An 18,475-nucleotide genomic window follows, 5' to 3' on the forward strand; every position below is an offset into this window, starting at 1 on the left:
TTCAGAGAGAAATGTCAGCAGCCGTCATTTTGTCTGTCACCTCTGTTCCTTATTTAATCGGTGAGTGTGACAAACAGAAAAGTGCCAGATTTCACCCGAAAAAGTCGATAGGTGAGATAACCCTGAACAAAATAGTTGAGTCAGTGGATGCCAGAGCCAGTGCAACCAATGGAGAATGCATAAAATTAACCTTGCAAAGCATATAACATACATTTTTTGAAATGGAACATTTTATTGAGCCTTGTGGAAAAATAAATCCCAAATGTCTCGAAACAATTGTTTGCATACATGTTTTTGTTGAGTATCATTTGATGCTTGAGAGGTTTGCCCAAACTGAGCAAAATATGTAATTTGGTGCAAGTCTAATAGCTTGGAATGCAAATTAATGCGACTTTTGTAACAGTATAGCAGACTACTTACATAGAATGCATATAATTATCAGTTTTCACTCTATATCTCCCAGTAAGATAACATTTAAATGCTTAGTTTGATGATCCAAGCTCTGTAGTTTCAAAACCTATAATGCAGTGCAATACAATGATGATTGAGAGATGAACAGAAACGTTCCTCAAAAGCCTGATGACAATCACATTTTAACCTGATTTTGCTAAAAAATATGTATAATCAAGGAAACCATCCAGCAAGTGCTCATTTTTAAAAGTGACGTGACATGTGGCCAAGTATGGTGACCCATACTCGGAATTAGTGCTCTGCATTTAACCCATCCAAAGTGCACACACACAGCAATGAACACACACACCGTGAACACACACCTGGAGCAGTGGGCAGCCATTTATGCTGCGGCGCCCGGGGAGCAGTTGGGGGTTCGGTGCCTTGCTCAAGGGCACCTCAGTCGTGGTATTGAAGGTGGAAGAGAGCGCTGTACATTCACTCCCCTCACCTACAATCTCTGCCGGTACGAGACTCGAACCCACAACCTTTTGGGTTACGAGTCCGACTCGCTAACCAATAGGCCACGACTTCCCCAAATATGACATTCTTACATTTACTTGTGAAGCTCAAGCTGAAGGTGGACGGTTGTACAGTTAAACTAAAAGGCCTTTTACTTGCTAAAAAAGTCCAAACTATCAGTCAGATGACAGAAGGCATGTAGTAGATTGTGTGCAACAGGTTTTTCAGCAAAGTTTTGATCAGTTTAGAGGCAGTTTGCAGATGAAATATGATACAGTGAGCTTTAGAGAGTTAAACCTTCAGATTAGATGCAGTTGTAATAATACCATAGTGCAGCATTAGCATGTGATTTTAATGACAGAACATAATATAGATTTGAGAGAGAAACACTGACTGTTGCTTCCCCAGCATGACACCAAAGGCATGAAGGCCTCCCAAAAAAGCCCCGCTGGCAGTGCGCAGGCCTGAACGAGGGGAGGGGAGAGAAGAAGACAGTCGGAAATAAAAGCAGCTGTTCCCCAAGGCATGCTGAATACACATTATGTTTATGGGTGCCGCTGGAGCTGGGCTCCACAAGCCTCTGGAGAACTAAGCAAACCACCTGCAGGACAGGCAGGAAACTACAGGCCCAATCTGTGGATCTCTAACCCTCCTCTTCCTCCGGACTCACACGCAGTCGGTGAGTGTGACGACTGCTTGGACCCATCGATCGGCTGGGTTTATCTGAAAAAGATCATGAGGAACGTTTGGCTTGTAATTGTATTTTTAAGGAAATGTGCTGGAAAGGATGACTTCGCAGGGAGATTTGTAGTCATTGTTAGTGACTGGAAGACACTGTGGCGATTGACACATTCCTCTGATAATGAGCGCTTGCTTTGGGATGGCAAATAGGAGATTTGCAGGAGTTTGCTGTTTAGGGATGAGAGTAGAGTGATTCTGTTAATGATTATTTTACGAACAGCATAATGATTTATATAATAACTGGTTCTATCTAGATGCCTTTTGGTAGTGTTTTGTTTTTGTTTTGTTCTATGTATTTTTAGTATTTTTTATCTAATTCATTATTATTATCATTATGTCATTTTATATAATATTATATACATATGTACTGTATATATCAATATTTATTATTATTAATACATAGAGCTTATATATTATAAAAAATAATAATTAATAATACTATTATCATTATTATTCATATTATTATTAGTAGTAGTAGTAGTAACAGTAGTAGTATGTACTTTTATGTATTATACTTTTATATATTAACGTATATATTTATTTATTGTGTTTAATAAGTTAATGTTATATATTATAATAAACATTAATTATTGTTAATATTATTATCAATAACATCATTATTATTACTGTTATTTTATATGTGCTTTTATAAATATGAATATATATATTTACTGTTATTAATATATTAATATTAAGTTAATTATGGTATGTTTATTATTATTATTATTATTATTATACCAGTCGCCAGACATTCAAGAACTGTTTAAAGAAATTGGAACTTTCTTTCTTTCTCTTTTTCTTTTTTCTTTCTTTCTTTCTTTCTTTCTTTCTTTCTTTCTTTCTTTCTTTCTTTCTTTCTTTCTTTCTTTCTTTCTTTCTTTCTTTCTTTCTTTCTCTCTCTCTCTCTCTCTCTCTCTCTCTCTCTCTAATAATTATAACTAACTGAAAACAATTTTATAAATTACAAAATTATGTATAATAATATAAAATACATACATCAGTGTTCAAAAGTTTGCTCTTTCTTTCTTTTTTTCTTTCTCTCTTTCTTTCTTTCTCTCTCTCTCTCTCTCTCTCTCTCTCTCTCTCTCTCCGTCTCTCTCTCTCTCTCTTTCTTACTTTCTTTCCTCTTTGTGTAAACTATTTGGTTCCCAACACTTGTGTTCTTGATCATTTAAAAAATAATCATATACAATAAGAATTGCACATATTCAAATAAGTTTGTTTGGAAATGTTAGTGGTTTTTGTTAACAAATGCAAACAAATATGCATTAAACTTGTTTCAACAAATCTCAACTAGCTTGAAATTCTGCGGCTGGTTGAGGAGAGCTGTGGTGTTTCTTTCACAATAATCTGATTGATTTTTACCCGGTGGATGATAAAATAGATTAACAATGTCCCACCGACTGCATTGAAGGAGGGCCTCGAGTAGGAAGTAAACCACCTTAGCAACCGCTTGGCAACACCCTTGCAAACTCTCAGTAAACTCTAGCATCGTTTCAGTGAGTTCTGGGCAGATCTAGTTTTGTACTGTTTCTGCAGTGTTTGGTAATAAAAGCTTTTTAATTTTGCTGTGAAATCCTATATTGAGCTGTTTATTGAATCGGTCATAAACCTGCTTTGCTTGAACCGCCAGCAATCTGATTTCAGACTCTGGGCTCCATCTTAATGACTGAGAACACAAGCTTCTCATTAAGAAGATGTTTGTTTCTTTTTCACCTGATCAATCCTGTCACTGTCCTGAAATTGCCTGTAAATTTGTTTCCACCCCCTCTCTTTTACCTTCACTTCTTCTGCAACAAATAACAAAATTGACTGCACAAATTGAATTTCACTCATTCTTAGAACATTTTTCTACGTGACAAACATTGAAATAGGGATTGTTTTGTTTTATAAGAAGGCATTTTTGAGACGATCCCTTTTTTATTTTTAGAGGCATTAAAATATCATGATTACACCGTTAATGTAGACATATTGCATGCTAATTTAATTAATTGCTAAAGCAAAACAATGACAGTATGATAATTACAAACTTCAACAGCATTTTTATGTCAGTATCAGTGTTGGAGACAAGCTAACTAATGTAGAAGACAAATGCTATTCATAATCTAGTTTACTTCCATAATGTGACATATGGATATTCAACAACAATCGAGACAAATGTAGTGTGGGACTTGATTTTATGTGTCAGGAATTGAATGAATGATCAAAAGTTGGTGTTACAATGTGTTTGCGGGATTTGTGACATCAGCCTTAAAGGAAAATAGTCTTAGAAATGAAGCGAGATTGCAAAAGAAAAATTTTTTTTTATTGAAAAATGAAAAGTGTGCACTAATGAATCAGGAAAAACATTAATCTTAAAAAGTCTTAATTTGCCCTTCCAAATTAAGGCCTTAAAGTCTTAAATCAAAGCAGAAAGTCTTAAAATCATAAATTCATGGCATGAAATGCTGCATGCATTGCAAAACAACAACAACAACAACAACAAAAATCCTCCTCAGTATTTTTGTTTTCTGATACAAATTCTAAGCATCCTTAAATCAAGATACTTGAGATGCAAATCTAAAATGAAGTCTTTAAAAGTTGAACAAATTTGAGTGAGTTTATGCTTAAAACAAGAACAAATATCAGTGATGGGGAATGAAAACTTGTTTTCCCTTTAAATTAAGCCCATTGAAAGATATTTGCTCTGGTTTCAATAATAACCTAGAAAACCTTAAAGGGTTAGTTCACCCAAAAATGAAAATTCTGTCATTAATTACTCACCCTCGTGTTGTTCCAAACCCGTATGACACTCGTTCATCTTCGGAACACAATTTAAGATATTTTTAGATATCAATTTAAGATATCACGCTTTAGGGCTGTCTGACCCTCCCATAGACAGCAAGGTAACTACCACGTTCAAGGTCCAGAAAAGTACAAAGATGATCGACAAAGTAGTCCGTGTGACATCAGTGGTTCAACTGTAAAGTTACGAAGCTACGAGAATACGTTTTTGCGCAAAGAAAACAAAAATAACGACTTTATTCCATCTTTTCGTCTCTACTGCGTCACTTTGTGACGCGCGTTCATGACAGTATCATGACGCGAGCGTGTGGCGGCGCTGACCCAGATCCGGCGTGATGACGGCATTACACCGGATCTGGGTCAGCGCTGCCACACGCTCACGTCATGATACTGTCGTCCAAAGTGACGCAGTAGAGACGAAAATGTGGAAAATGTGGTTTGGAACAACACGAGGGTGAGTAATTAATGACAGAATTTTCATTTTTGGGTGAACTAACCCTTTAAGTAAATTTGTTTAACTTTTAATGTTGACTTTTTAGGAAAAGTAGCTTTAGGAGTAGCTACACTGACAAAAAATGGTATAGGAAACCATTTTCACTCAGAAATTGCTTAAAAATTTCACAATAATTACAATAAAAACAAAAAAACACTTTGAATTAACACTGAACTTTTGAAGTTGAAGGACTAAAATTGTATTTTCTTGTAAAACATACTTAAATAATTACAGTTTGACTTTGACAAATCATTTTCACAACACTATCTACTTCAGAATTTCAGTGTTACTTGCTGCTTCTTCATAACTATTTGTGAAATTTACTAGCAATTTATGAGTGAAATTTGATTTCTTGGTTTATTTTTTACCTAAATCCTACACAAATGTTTTGCTACTTTTTTATTGAGCGCAAGTTTAATTCAAATACTGTTTAATGTTGTTACCCTGACTGAGATCCCTAACTGAAACAAAAATGGTGTGGAAACAGTTTTTACTCAGAAATTGCTAGTAAGTTTCAATTGACAAAAAAATAGCAATTTAATTAAATGTGAAATTTTACTGTAGAAAGATTTAAATAGCGTTTTCTAGCAGCATGTACTCAACCAACCCAGTATTGTTTTATTTACAACTTTTGACAAATCATCAACACTTTCTACTTAAAGATTTCATTTTTTGTTTTACGATACTTTCTGCTTATTTGTGAAATTTACTAGCAGTTTCTGAGTGAAAATTGTTTCTTAGCTTATTCATGTAAATCCTGCACAAACGTTTTGCATTGTAGCTACTTTCATTGAGTAAAAGTGTAGCATGAAATGTAATACTGTAAAATAAGTTTAAAAGATTCCCTAATTCATGTTAAAACAGGGAATTTATCAGCTTTTTTCGTAGCAGAACATTTACAGTAGTTTAATGTAGAGGGAAACGCGGGACCCGACCAGATTTTTTGCGCCGCGGTATTAAATTTCCGAATAAAACGCGGTAGCGGTCTGTAACTCTGCTGTAATTTGAACGGGAGCGGGCGGTCTAACAATATCCGGTTCCCGACGTCCATTTAGAACAGCATATCTGCGCTTTATTCTTATTGACCACCGTAGGGTACAACCTTCACTCTGACTGTTATGCACGCGCTGCACGCATGCTTTAAACGTCACGCCTTTTATTTGGGGGGTCTGTGCGCAGCATGTGCATAACGATGCTCAAAGCAGGCTGTACCGGTGGTAAATATACGGCCCTCAGACAGAACAGGCAGGTTGTCGATGAGTGACAGCAGAATAAGGATGGAGCAAATTCGTCCTGCATGTCCTTGAAGGACGTTCAACTCAGTTTTGTTTATATTTTGCTTAGCCTATACTTTTAAATGACAGATGTCGTATTTATTTATTTTTCTCTACGACACTTTTCCTACTGTGTTAACAGAAAAATGTCAAACGAATTTAGTATTTTGACAAGACGAAAAAAATAGCTAATAAGAACAACCTAAAAAAAAAATTCTCTCTCTGCGACACTTTTTTGCTTGTAAATGTTAAACGAATTGTATCCTGACAAGACGAATAAAAATAAGAAATAGCCTACAATTTTTGTAGCCTACAACATTTTTATTTTCTCCGACACTTTTTTCCTACTGTGTTTCATAAAATATTAAACAAATTTTGTGTCTTAATATAATTTATATAAATTCAAGTCAAAGTCAATAAATTCAAGACTCTTGACAAGACCAATAAAATGACATACAATTTTTTGCAGACTACACTTTTATTTGTTAGCCTATCTCTCTGTGAGATTGTGAGAAATGTGAGATTCTGTAAACGAGATCTAAATTTAGCGGGAATGGTCGGGTCGGGAAGAAAATTATTCCACGCGGATAGCGGGTGAACAAAGAGTGAAAATATAGCGGGAGCGGGACTAAAAAAATAGTCCCGCTCAGACCTCTATTTTAATGCTGCTTTATACTTGCTTACATTTTTAGTTGTTTTTATTTTTATTTTGTGCAAGTATATTTGTTCAGATACTGTTTAGTGTCAATCTCTGACTGAAAAAAATGGCGTAGAAACAATTTTCTCAGAAATCGCTAGTGAATTTCACTAACAGTTACAAAGAATTGAATTAACATTGAATTAAATGTGAAATTTTGACAGAAAAACTGAAATAGTATTTTCTTGTAAAATGTAGTCTGTAAATCTTTGCTACTTCAAAAAGTCATGTTTTACAATGTTTTTGGTTTTGTACCTGATAAATACTTATACTCTGATTGCTTGTATACTGTATAGTGCGGTGAATTACTTTTTCAAAAGGGCAGCTTGACTTCAGTTTAACTAAGCCAAAGTAGCACTTGGAAAGCTGCAGTTTCAAGGTAGGCTCACAAGCACTGAAATATATGTAGTTCATTCGCAGTAATATAAACACTGTATTGTTGAAATTTCTCCATCTTTCTTGAGTTTAATCAGACGTTCAGTTGAGCAGGTTGTGGATCTTCAGCTCTCTCGGAAACCTGACTCCACCAGCCAGCCCGGTTTAAAATAAGTTAGATTTATTTTTGCGGCTACTTGGCGCCTAGATTACTTCACTTTCCTGTCATGTGAGCTCGGGTCTGTACATAACTCATTACAAGATAGCCTCGGATTGTTGACATGCTTTAGACGTGAGGATTTGCACGATCTCAAGGTGAAAGCTTTCAACCAGCACCAGCTCAATAGTAAACTAAAGCTGCCATATAGAGCGCTGCGCTAAATATGAGGAACAAGGATGTTCCATCATCTTCTCTAACACAGAGCTGCATTTAAATGCATCTGAAGCGCAAGAGTAGCTGTTACCAGGCTTATTTTGGGTGGTGGATGTCTGTGGTTGCTCATCCTTCTTGACAGGTTGATGGGTTTACAGCAATGCAGCACGGTTAAAATAGAGTACTCTTTATCCACTGATGTTATGTACCACCACACATGATCATGCATCATATGAATGCTGTGCATTTAAAAAAAAAAATTCTGGCTTCAGGACTGGGCAATTACAGCTATTTTGATACTTTTGTTTTTTTACTCATTTGGGTGATATAGCTCCAAATGTTTATTTTATCTATTCATATTTTCAGTACTTGCATCAGTATATCAGTATTTATGCATTTCCTTTGAAAGGGAACAACTTTTTTTTTTTTAAATGTGCATATTTTATAATATAGCTCTAAAAATTTATTTTATTTATTCATATTTTTAATACTTGAATCAGTATCTCGGTATTTATGCATTTCTTTTGAATTGAAGATTCAAAATGTTTAATGTTTAACAAAATTTGAACGCAAAAGTCTACTTAATCTAGCCATTTCCCCCCCTAAGAACTATATTCAAAATCTATATTTGTATCATTTTCATTTATATGCACTAAATTGTAATTATAAATCATATTTAGTAACATCAATCATTTTGAATAAGTGGCCTATATAATACAACAACAACTACTACTACTACTAATTATTATTATATTGGCAACTTATTCAAATGTTGTTGTTAATAATAATAATAACAATAATGATGATAATAATAATAATTATTATTATACATTCATGTACATAGAATTTACTGTATGATATTCTGCTGAAAATATAATAATAATTTGTTTTTTTTCTTATCAATTGAGGATATAAAGGGTCTTTGTCTGTGAAATCCAAGCTAAAGTCTCAAAATCTAATTATGAGATAAGCATCAAAGTTTGATTTCAACCATTAATTTCACTATGATTTCAATCTTTGACATGACCTTACTCACTCAATATTAAAGATATAAAGGTTGTATTTTCACAGAATGTTCTACATCTTTATGAAGGATGATTTTATGTAGTAAATCACAAAAAAATGACGTTTTTACAGGCAGGGTAATTTGTTTTATGTTTTTTAGGTAAACATATACTTATTTTATATAGTTATATGATCTCTGTGGTTAAAAAAACCATGTCTGTCTTTGTGATAACCAAATGAACAGCACAGTGACGTGATGACTCCCCGTGGGAATGAAATTATTGAACCGCCAGCTGATAAAGTAGGAGCTCCTATTAGAAACCAACAGCTCCGAGACTTGATTTGATCAGGTTTTACTTCAACACTTCTCCTCCTACCACATGATTCTATTCTAGTATGTAATGCTCACTTTTCATGATCCCATAAATTCCTGATCGATAACATCAAGCACTACCTTCCATTTTGACATGCTGAAAAGCCCGTTTCATAGAAATATGCCACATTACTGAAGTAAAGCGCATGGTTCAGAGGAAGTGCAGCATAATGCTAAAGCATCTGGCTGGAAACTGCTAGGTTGTAGACTCAAAACCCACAGGAGGTGATGCATGAAACTCCACAGTGCCCTTGAGCAAAGCACTTAACCCCAGGTTTCTCGAGGGAGATAATAAGTGTGCTTTAAGCTTTAGATAAAAGCGTCTGCCGCATGACAAATAATTAAGTAAGTAAATGAAATTACCAGATGTGACACTGGAATAACTTATAGGAGCACATAGCAATGCCTGAGCAAACATTGCAGCATTCGGAGCCATTAAAGCGTATGTTTCATTTACAGATGATTTAGAACACTGAGCTTCCAGCATGTTTCTACACAACTGCAGAAGTGAAACTTTATGTACCTATTTAATAAATGCTACAGTGCCATAAATAAGACTTTAAATAGAACTAAATCATTAAAAGTTAATGAAGAGTCCGTTTTGCTGATCGTGCTGCAATACAGCATTTTATATCATGGTAAGCCTCGCTGCTTTTACCGCAACTGCAGACAAGTCGCCAACCATTAGTGCGACACCATTAGTAAGAAGGTGAATCTTACAAAACCTGACAAGAAAATGTTTCGATTTTTCAGTCCAAAAGCAAAAGAAAAAAGTTAGAAATTATATTTTGCATAATGAAATTGAAGAAGATATTACATAATGAAACAGATTTTTTTGACAATTAAGCACATTCTCATAACTGTCTGTCGTACATATATATATATATATATACATATATATTCTAGAATTTTCTATATGCATATTTTACTAGAATATATACACACACACACACACACAGTATATTCTAGTATTTTCTATTTATTTTATGCTGGTTTTTTATCTTTATATTTTCAGATTTTCCATTTTATTTAGATTTATTTTAGTTATAAATTAAAATTGACTTTATATATTAATAAAAAAAATAGAAATTAAAAATAAAAATTATATAGTAATATGGCTTCATATAAAAACATTTTTAAAAATTCTTTTATTTTAGTTATAACTTACAATTTACTTTGTATATTAATGTGTATTGGGGGATAAAATGTGTACATTTATATATTTTGGAAAATTAAGCAATTTTAAAAAACTAAATGGTTCTAATAAATAAATATTAATATAATGTCTTTTTTTTCTTTTGGTCGTGGGGTGAAAAATTACTAGGGAGACCAGTTGCTGTTTATTAAGGCATTACTAGTGAACTTTTCAAATAGTTCAGTATTGCTTATATTGTTTCTGGAAATGTATTTAAACAACTGTTTTCTAGATGCTTTTTAGTAAAAGCTTTGGTTTGAACAAATTATTGTGTGTGTGTGTGTGTGTGTGTGTATGTTTGATATGAATAGTTCACCAGCATAAGCCAGCAGCAGATTCTTGCACTTATCCTGAATGTATTTCGTTTACTGGCATGTGATCAGATTCCGGCTTAGACTGTCACTCTAATGAAGACACTGAAGCATTTCCAACAATGCTGCTGTCAGTGCTCTGAATGGTTTTCTTAATAATGAAACACAAATAAACCCCATACTGCATTTCATATTCCTGCATTTGCTAACACATCCAGAGCACAATCATTTATTTTAATTGCTTTCTTCAGATAAAGATCTTCTTTTTTGTTGAAAGTGCTTGTGCTTGTTTAAATTTGGTTACAATTATTTATGAAAAGATATAATGCATTACATCATATATTATGAATACCTTTATAATGCATCATAAATAAGACTTTTTAATTAATTTGAACTCTACACTGTGGCTTTTTTTTCGAAGTTGTAAATAAAGATTATTGTAAAACATTTTACAAAAATGCTACTTCAGTCTTTCTACTTAAACATTTTGTGTTTAATTAAATGTTACTTGCTATTTCTTTGTAATAAATTGTGAAATTTACTAGCAATTTCTTAATGAAAATTGTACACCGATATAAACTGGCTTTGAAACAGTTTTCACTCAGAAATCACACAAATAATAAAAAAGCAATGGCAAATAACACAAATTAAACATGAAATTTTGAAGTTGAAAGACTGAAATGATTTTCTTGTAAACACTCAAGTACTTGTTGTTTTAGTTGCAACTTGTAAAACAGTATTTATTTATGGTGTACATGTGTCAGTTAAAAGGTACCAATTATGCAAAATTCACTTTTACATGTTGTTTGAACATACATGTGTGTTGGCAGTGTGTACACCTATACCACCCTATAATGATAAAAATCCACCCGCTCCTTTTTTTTATCTCTATGAATCATGAGCAGTGTCTCAGATTCTGATCACAGAATCCGTAAAATGTGTGACATCACACTTTCCCAGCCCTGCCCACGATAGTTGACTGACACAGCCGTATTAGCTGAGTGAGCCGCACACACACTATCTACCATGTTTATCTTCACGCCAGAGCATTTAAAAGCAGCATTCAAGTAAGAAATGTCTTCTTATTAGAGCTATAGAAGTTGTTCAGTCCAGAGCAGTGAGTGATTTTCTGCTTTTATTTTATTTTATTGTTTGGGTCATATTAACAGCGTAGACCCAAACAGTGGTCAGTATAGGTACTGTATATTATGCTGCGGTCACTTAATTCTTTCCCAGCTGTTTAACTTCACAGACATAACCGACTGTGTTTTTGTAACTTAAGCGTGTTTTTAACATAAACTTGTGTGTGAAAGACAACTTTTAGTACTCACATGCATGTGACAGCCGCTCTCTGTTCGCGTGCTTCAGATGTGTGCGTCAGATGGCTTTAAAACGCGTGATTTCAGCGCGATATACATGATAATCAAAACCAAACAGATGTTTTTTGGCAAACATCTCGTATCTCAGATCTCGCTCGTAGATCTGAGATACGAGCTAAAATTGCACAGCCCTGTTCTGGGAAAGAGGGCGGGGAGCAGCAGCTCATTTGCATTTAAAGAGAAATGGACTAAAACAGCGTGTTTCTGCTTCCACTCAAAATAGGCATTTTCAAAATGATCTAATAAATGATCTGTGGGGTATTTTGAGCTGAAACTTCACAAACACATTCTGGGGACACCTGAGATGTATAATACAACTTGTAAAAAGGGGCATAATAGGTGCCCTTTAATATTGATTTATTTTGTATTCAATTAATAATTGACAGTTCTCATGCATTTTTTTGGTGGATTTTTTTCTTAATGCTCATTGCAGCGCATAATGGGATTGCATACTGTATGAATACAGGAGTGCCCTAAAATATGGTCTAGATAGGCAGCTTGCTAGGTTTTTCATAGAGGAGAGAAAAAAAGTCTTAACAAGCACTACAAAATTGTATTAGCTGTGTTGTATGTCAGAAACATGTTCAATCACATGTGACAGGCTGTTATACACCTCAAATTTGAGTCCTTTAGAGAAATTGGGTAGTTGCACGCACCCACATTAGTGCATTTTTCTTCGACTATACGTCAATATAAACATGCGCGAACACCGAGGGTGGGATTAGATGCTCGGTTCGAGCTGCCAACAGCTCATTACCTTAATGAGGTTTTACAGCAGCTGGAGAGACGTGTCTTCATATTCGACAATGTCTAATTGGGTTAGTGATGGGCTGGCAGTGCAATTGACCTCAGTGACGCTCCTGGATGAAGCGAGAAAGCCTTCGGTCATCAAAGTTCCTCCACCACCTCACAACATTTTCCCATTAAGGTCTCACCTCCGGCTATGTTTAGGCTTGTTAGAAATACAGTGTGACTTCACCCTAGAACGACTCTGAGGTGTCTGGCTTTGAGACGGCGTTGCCTTTAATATTGATTTATTTTGTATTCATTGGTGGATTTTTTTCTTAATGCTCATTGCAGCGCATAATGGGATTGCATACTGTATGAATACAGGAGTGCCCTAAAATATGGTCTAGATAGGCAGCTTGCTAGGTTTTTCATAGAGGAGAGAAAAAAAGTCTTAACAAGCACTACAAAATTGTATTAGTTGTGTTGTATGTCAGAAACATGTTCAATCACATGTGACAGGCTGTTATACACCTCAAATTTGAGTCCTTTAGAGAAATTGGGTAGTTGCACGCACCCACATTAGTGCATTTTTCTTCGACTATACGTCAATATAAACATGCGTGAACACCGAGGGTGGGATTAGATGCTTGGTTCGAGCTGCCAACAGCTCATTACCTTAATGAGGTTTTACAGCAGCCGGAGAGACGTGTCTTCATATTCGACAATGTCTAATTGGGTTAGTGATGGGCTGGCAGTGCAATTGACCTCAGTGACGCTCCTGGATGAAGCGAGAAAGCCTTCGGTCATCAAAGTTCCTCCACCACCTCACAACCTTTTCCCATTAAGGTCTCACCTCCGGCTATGTTTAGGCTTGTTAGAAATACAGTGTGACATTTCTAAAAATTGTTCTCAATACTGGTGTGGACAATAATATACAGTAGCTATCTTTATAGCTATCGTTCTTGGTGTGAATGGCCTTAACACTAGCAAACAAATACTCACCCTAGTAACCCCTTAGCAACCATTCAGAATGCTTGGCAACCTCCCAGAAAGCACAAGCAACCTCCTAGACTCCACCCAGAACACCCTAGTAACCATACAGAAGAAACCACACAAAACACACCAGCAAAAAGTTAGCAACACCCTTAAGAGCATGACTTAGCAACCACCCAGAACTGTCTAGCAACTCTTTAGCAATCACCTAACCACTTCTAAGACCCTAAAAACCACCCAGGATACCCTAGCCATCTAAAAACAAATTAACTAGGCATCCAAAGCAACCAGTTAACAATCATATAGAGCACCCTAGCAACCACTCAGGTCACCCTAGTAACCCCTTAGCAACCACCCAGGACATCCTAGCATTGTGGAGGTGTTTTTTAATTGCATGGGCAAGCACCACTCTTTTTTTCTTCTGAAAATATTCAAATCTAATTGGTTTGTTTTGTCTGTTGATTTCTTTCCACCTGCAGGTAGCGTCGCAGCATCCAGAACAGGCACGCTGGAGGAGAGCGCTCACTCCGAACCTGTCCCACTTAAAAACCGCATGGCTGTGTACCAGGCGGCAGTTTCCAAACAGGACAGAACAGGCTTCTCCAGTTCGGTATGCTTTACACACACACACACACGGGTGAAAACTGATCCAATCATAGGAGACTTATTTGGGATGGAAATACCAGGTGTAAACAGCAATCTGACCACTTGTGAATGAATTGCACGAGAGGGATTTTAAAGGGATAGTTCACCCAAAAATGAACATTTTCTGTTAATTTGCTTACCCTCAGGCCATCCAAGATGTAGGTGACTTTTTTTCTTAAATAGAACAGCAAAGAATATTTTTAGCTGAAACTGTGGTCCTTGGTGATTCTTAAAATGCAAGTCAATGGCTACCAGTTTTTGAGAATAACAAAAGCATATCAAGGTACACAAAAATGAATACCCATAGCTCCTGATGATATATTGAGGTCTTATGAAGCGAAATGATAGGTCTGTGCAAGAAGAACATTATTTACATCATTATTACCTGTAATCCAGAGCCTCAGGTACGCGGTCCAGAGTGATGTCTGGTTCACGAACGAATCATTCTTTTGAACCGGTTCTATTTAATTAACCAAATGAATCAGTTCAACAAATCAGACTAAACCGCCTGAAACAGTTTGTGGCTTGAGCCCCACAGAGCTACAAGTTACTCAATCGAAACTCACTTTGAAGACCTATGAGCCAGTGACATGCACATGCGTGAACCAAGCACTTGAATGAAGGGATGAAATGAATGTTTTTATGGTTTCACATTGTTTATGTAAAAAGGTGAGCTGTTGAACACTAGTTTGTTCACTTTATATGCTGTAGACATGTAAAACATTTTTGGGTTCTTTAATAATTGTGTATTCGTTGCGACACTGTGTGCTTATTACCTAAACTTGTGAATCAGTTATTTGAATCAGAAACGAACTGTCCAAAAGAACCCGTTAGAGGAAACGAATCAGATTTCCCCATTGCCTGATGCTATGGATTAAAGGGAATAGTGTTGTAAATAATGTTCAGTTTCTTGCACAGACTGATTGTTTCGCTTCATAAGACCTCAATATATCAAGAGGCTCAGGTATTTATTTATTTTTTCTCAAAAACTGGCAGCTGCTGACTTGCATTTTATGAATCACCAAGGACCACGGTTGTAGCTTGAAATCTTCTTTACTGTTCTACTCAAGAAAAAAAGTCCCCTACATCTTGAATGGCCTGAGGGAGAGTAAATTAACAGTGAATTTTCATTTTCGGGTAAACTATCCCTTTAATTCCAGGTGTAAAGGGGGATTATATGATCCTGCTTCATCACTGTCAGCCATCAGTCATATTTAGACAAGCCTTAAGATCTTCTGTTGAGCAGACTAACGCTATTTACTCAGCAGTTCCCATCCGGCTGTCTGAGTGCCATCAAATTGATCAGCCAATATCATTTCAATGAGACAAATGAGGCACTCGTGCGGCACGCAAACTTGTTTTGTCAACGTCTCATTAGATCAAACGATCAAGGCTGATAAATTCTGACTGTTCTGCGTTTAAACACTGCATGAGGACCGAGCGCTCATGTCAAATTCATGTATAATTCCAAACTCATTGATTTATACAGTAATTGCTGCCTTGATACATCAAATCACAAAAGAAACCAGTGTGCGTTTGATTTGCGCCCCTCGTCGTGGTAATGGAGACAGAACGTTTGATAGACAAACGCAGTGATGAGGACAGAGAGGGAGACCAAATGAATTAGACAAGCAGTGGACTTCAGCAGGCAGTACATTATGCAGAAACCCCAGGTCTCCAAGGATTTGGCAGTTCTGGAGAAATCTCCTAAAAAAGGTTTCTTAGAAACAGAATTTAGTGACATCAGTAGTGGCTTTGATTCAGGTGCCTTAGCTGAGACATGAGAAGAACACAATCACCTGTTTTACACAGGAATAAAAAAAAATTTTCAACAGTATTTGTTTTTGATTTCCTGTAAAACACCTAAACATTGTTAAAACAAGGCACATTTTAATTAAGAAGCCAAATGAAGTAGCATAAGACTTGTTACGAATAAGAATATATATTACCATTCAATAGTTTTTGTTTGAAAGAAATGAATACTTTTATTCAGCAAGGGTTCATTAAATTGATCAAATATGACACATTTATAATGTTACAAAATATTTTTATTTGAAATCAATGCTGTTCCTGTCTATTCATTAAAGAATCCTGAAAAATATTAAGAAGCATGACTGTTTTCAACATAGATAATAATAAGAAATGTTTCTTGAGCAGCAAATCGGGCATATTAGTGTGATTTCTGAAGGATCGTATGACAGTGAAGACTGAAGTAATGATGCTGAAAATTCAACTTCGTATCACAGAAATAAACTACATTTTAAAATGTATTAAAATAGAAAACAGTTATTTAAAATCATAATAATATTTCACAAATTTTCTGTTTTTGACTAAATAAATGCATCCTTGATGAGCATAAGAGACTTCTTTTAAAAACATTATAAAAACCTAACCATCCCAAACTTTTAAACAGTAGTGTATGTTTTATATTCTATAAATTTGGTTTCTTAACATGTGTTAACTGTTTTTTAGTTATAGTTTGTCCTTTTAATTTAGTCACTATTTATCTTGTCATATTCTTTGGTTTTCTAATGTCTCATGTCTAAAAAGACTTCGAAAATAACATTTTAGTTCATTTTTACTGAAATCAACATTAAACTCTCTTTGTAAAAACTCAGAGCTCCTAAGTAACATATAATGAGTGTAGTATAGTGTTAGCTAATATTTAGACATTATTGTGAATTCTTCATTTAGAAGGAATGATTTCCATATTTTAGAGACTGTTTAGGATATATTTTAGGATATGTTATGCTTAGTGCGTTTTCAAGGCAACAGTGCGTTCGCGATGCATCTTCATCTCGTCTTTTTCATTAGCAAAATAAAAAAGATTAACACTGAATGAGGTAAAATCTTGCAATGTTATCCCGTTTTTCTTCTCTTGGTGACGCAAAGCAGCTTCATGTCCTTGACACTCTAAAGCCAGAGTGAGGTGAAGGACCGAATGCCTCTTTGGACCCCACAGTAGAGAGGTCATGTGCGTGTGCAGTGACATTATTGTTTTCTATGGCTTTGTCACAGTGTGAGAGTGAAATGCGATGATGGCTGACCAGTGGGAGTTCAGAACCTCTCCAGAAACCCAATTCCCTCTGTCTCGCTCTCTTTCTCGCTCTCTTTGGCCGGCTGCTAAAAACAGCATTGCACATCCGCTCTGCGCCAGCTGAGGTCAGATCCCTACAGGAGGGTAAAAAGTACAGAGAAGTTACTGTTTCTGCTTCAGTACAAGTTAAAATCTACCGGTAGTATTTGTGGCATAATGTCGGCTCATCCCTCTGTGTTTTAAGTTTTAATGTTGCCGATAGAGTAAGGCACTTACAAGTCAAATATGAAGATTAAAACATAAAGTGTATTTATCCTATATGTTGTTATGTTGTTGATGGAGCTTAACTTGTGTTAAACCTGGAACATTCCTTTAAGTTAGAGTAATGGTTTAAATACATCAGTGTGTTATTTAAAGCAATAGTTGAGGTGACTGCTGTAATATAAGAGCATTTTATAAGACAGATAATATAAGCCACGATGACCTGTGAAATATGTACTCTGAGTAAAATTGTAATGAGTAAAAATAGCGTTTTGCTTTGAAAATACAGTAAGTACAAACATGCCTATTTTCTATGCAAAATAGATTTATTATAGATGATGCTTATATTCACAGAACTCGTTTGTTCACAAAAAGCATTATTTACCTACAGCAATTACAGATAAAGGAATCATTCACACAATTATAAAGATTTGCTGAAAATGTACTCACCCTCTGGCCATTCAAGAAGTACAGTAGATGAGTTTGTTTCTGCATAGGAAGAGATTTGAAGAAATGTAGCATTACATCACTCGCTCACCAATGGATCTGTCAGACTCTGTTTCTGTCTATTGTGTTTTGTTCCCCACGTTCTCATGTCCTGGTTTCCCCCGTGTTCCTCCTATGCCCATATTTGGTCCTTCCTGTCCTTATTAATATCATTCGATCCCAGGTGTGTCCCATTAGTTTCCATATGTATTTTAGCCCTGTGTTTACAGAGTCCTGCGTGCTGTCTTGATCGTCAATCCCCGTGTCCTACGTGTGGTATTCCTTTGGTGTCAATAAAGACTGTTAATTCTGGATTCTCCTGCGTTCTCCTCGTTCCTCGCTGCTTGTTCCTTGCTCCTCACAGTAGGCACACCGTGACAGGATCCTCTGCAGTGAATGGGTGCCGTCAGAA

General features: G+C 35.6%; 1 protein-coding gene across 1 annotated transcript in view; it reads left to right on the top strand.

Moving 5' to 3' along the window:
- The first annotated feature begins 1,437 nt into the window (after nt 1–1,437).
- Nucleotides 1,438–18,475, top strand: part of xirp2b (xin actin binding repeat containing 2b) — a 43,548-nt gene continuing 26,510 nt past the window's right edge. The window contains exons 1-2 of the mRNA XM_016242268.1: nt 1,438–1,591; nt 14,114–14,244. Coding sequence (XP_016097754.1) covers nt 1,438–1,591; nt 14,114–14,244 — 285 coding nt within the window. The remainder of the gene's footprint in view (nt 1,592–14,113; nt 14,245–18,475) is intronic.

This window comes from Sinocyclocheilus grahami, unplaced genomic scaffold, assembly GCF_001515645.1.
Source record: "Sinocyclocheilus grahami isolate Dianchi unplaced genomic scaffold, SAMN03320097.WGS_v1.1 scaffold652.1, whole genome shotgun sequence".
In the NCBI taxonomy this organism is placed as follows: Eukaryota; Metazoa; Chordata; class Actinopteri; order Cypriniformes; family Cyprinidae; genus Sinocyclocheilus; species Sinocyclocheilus grahami.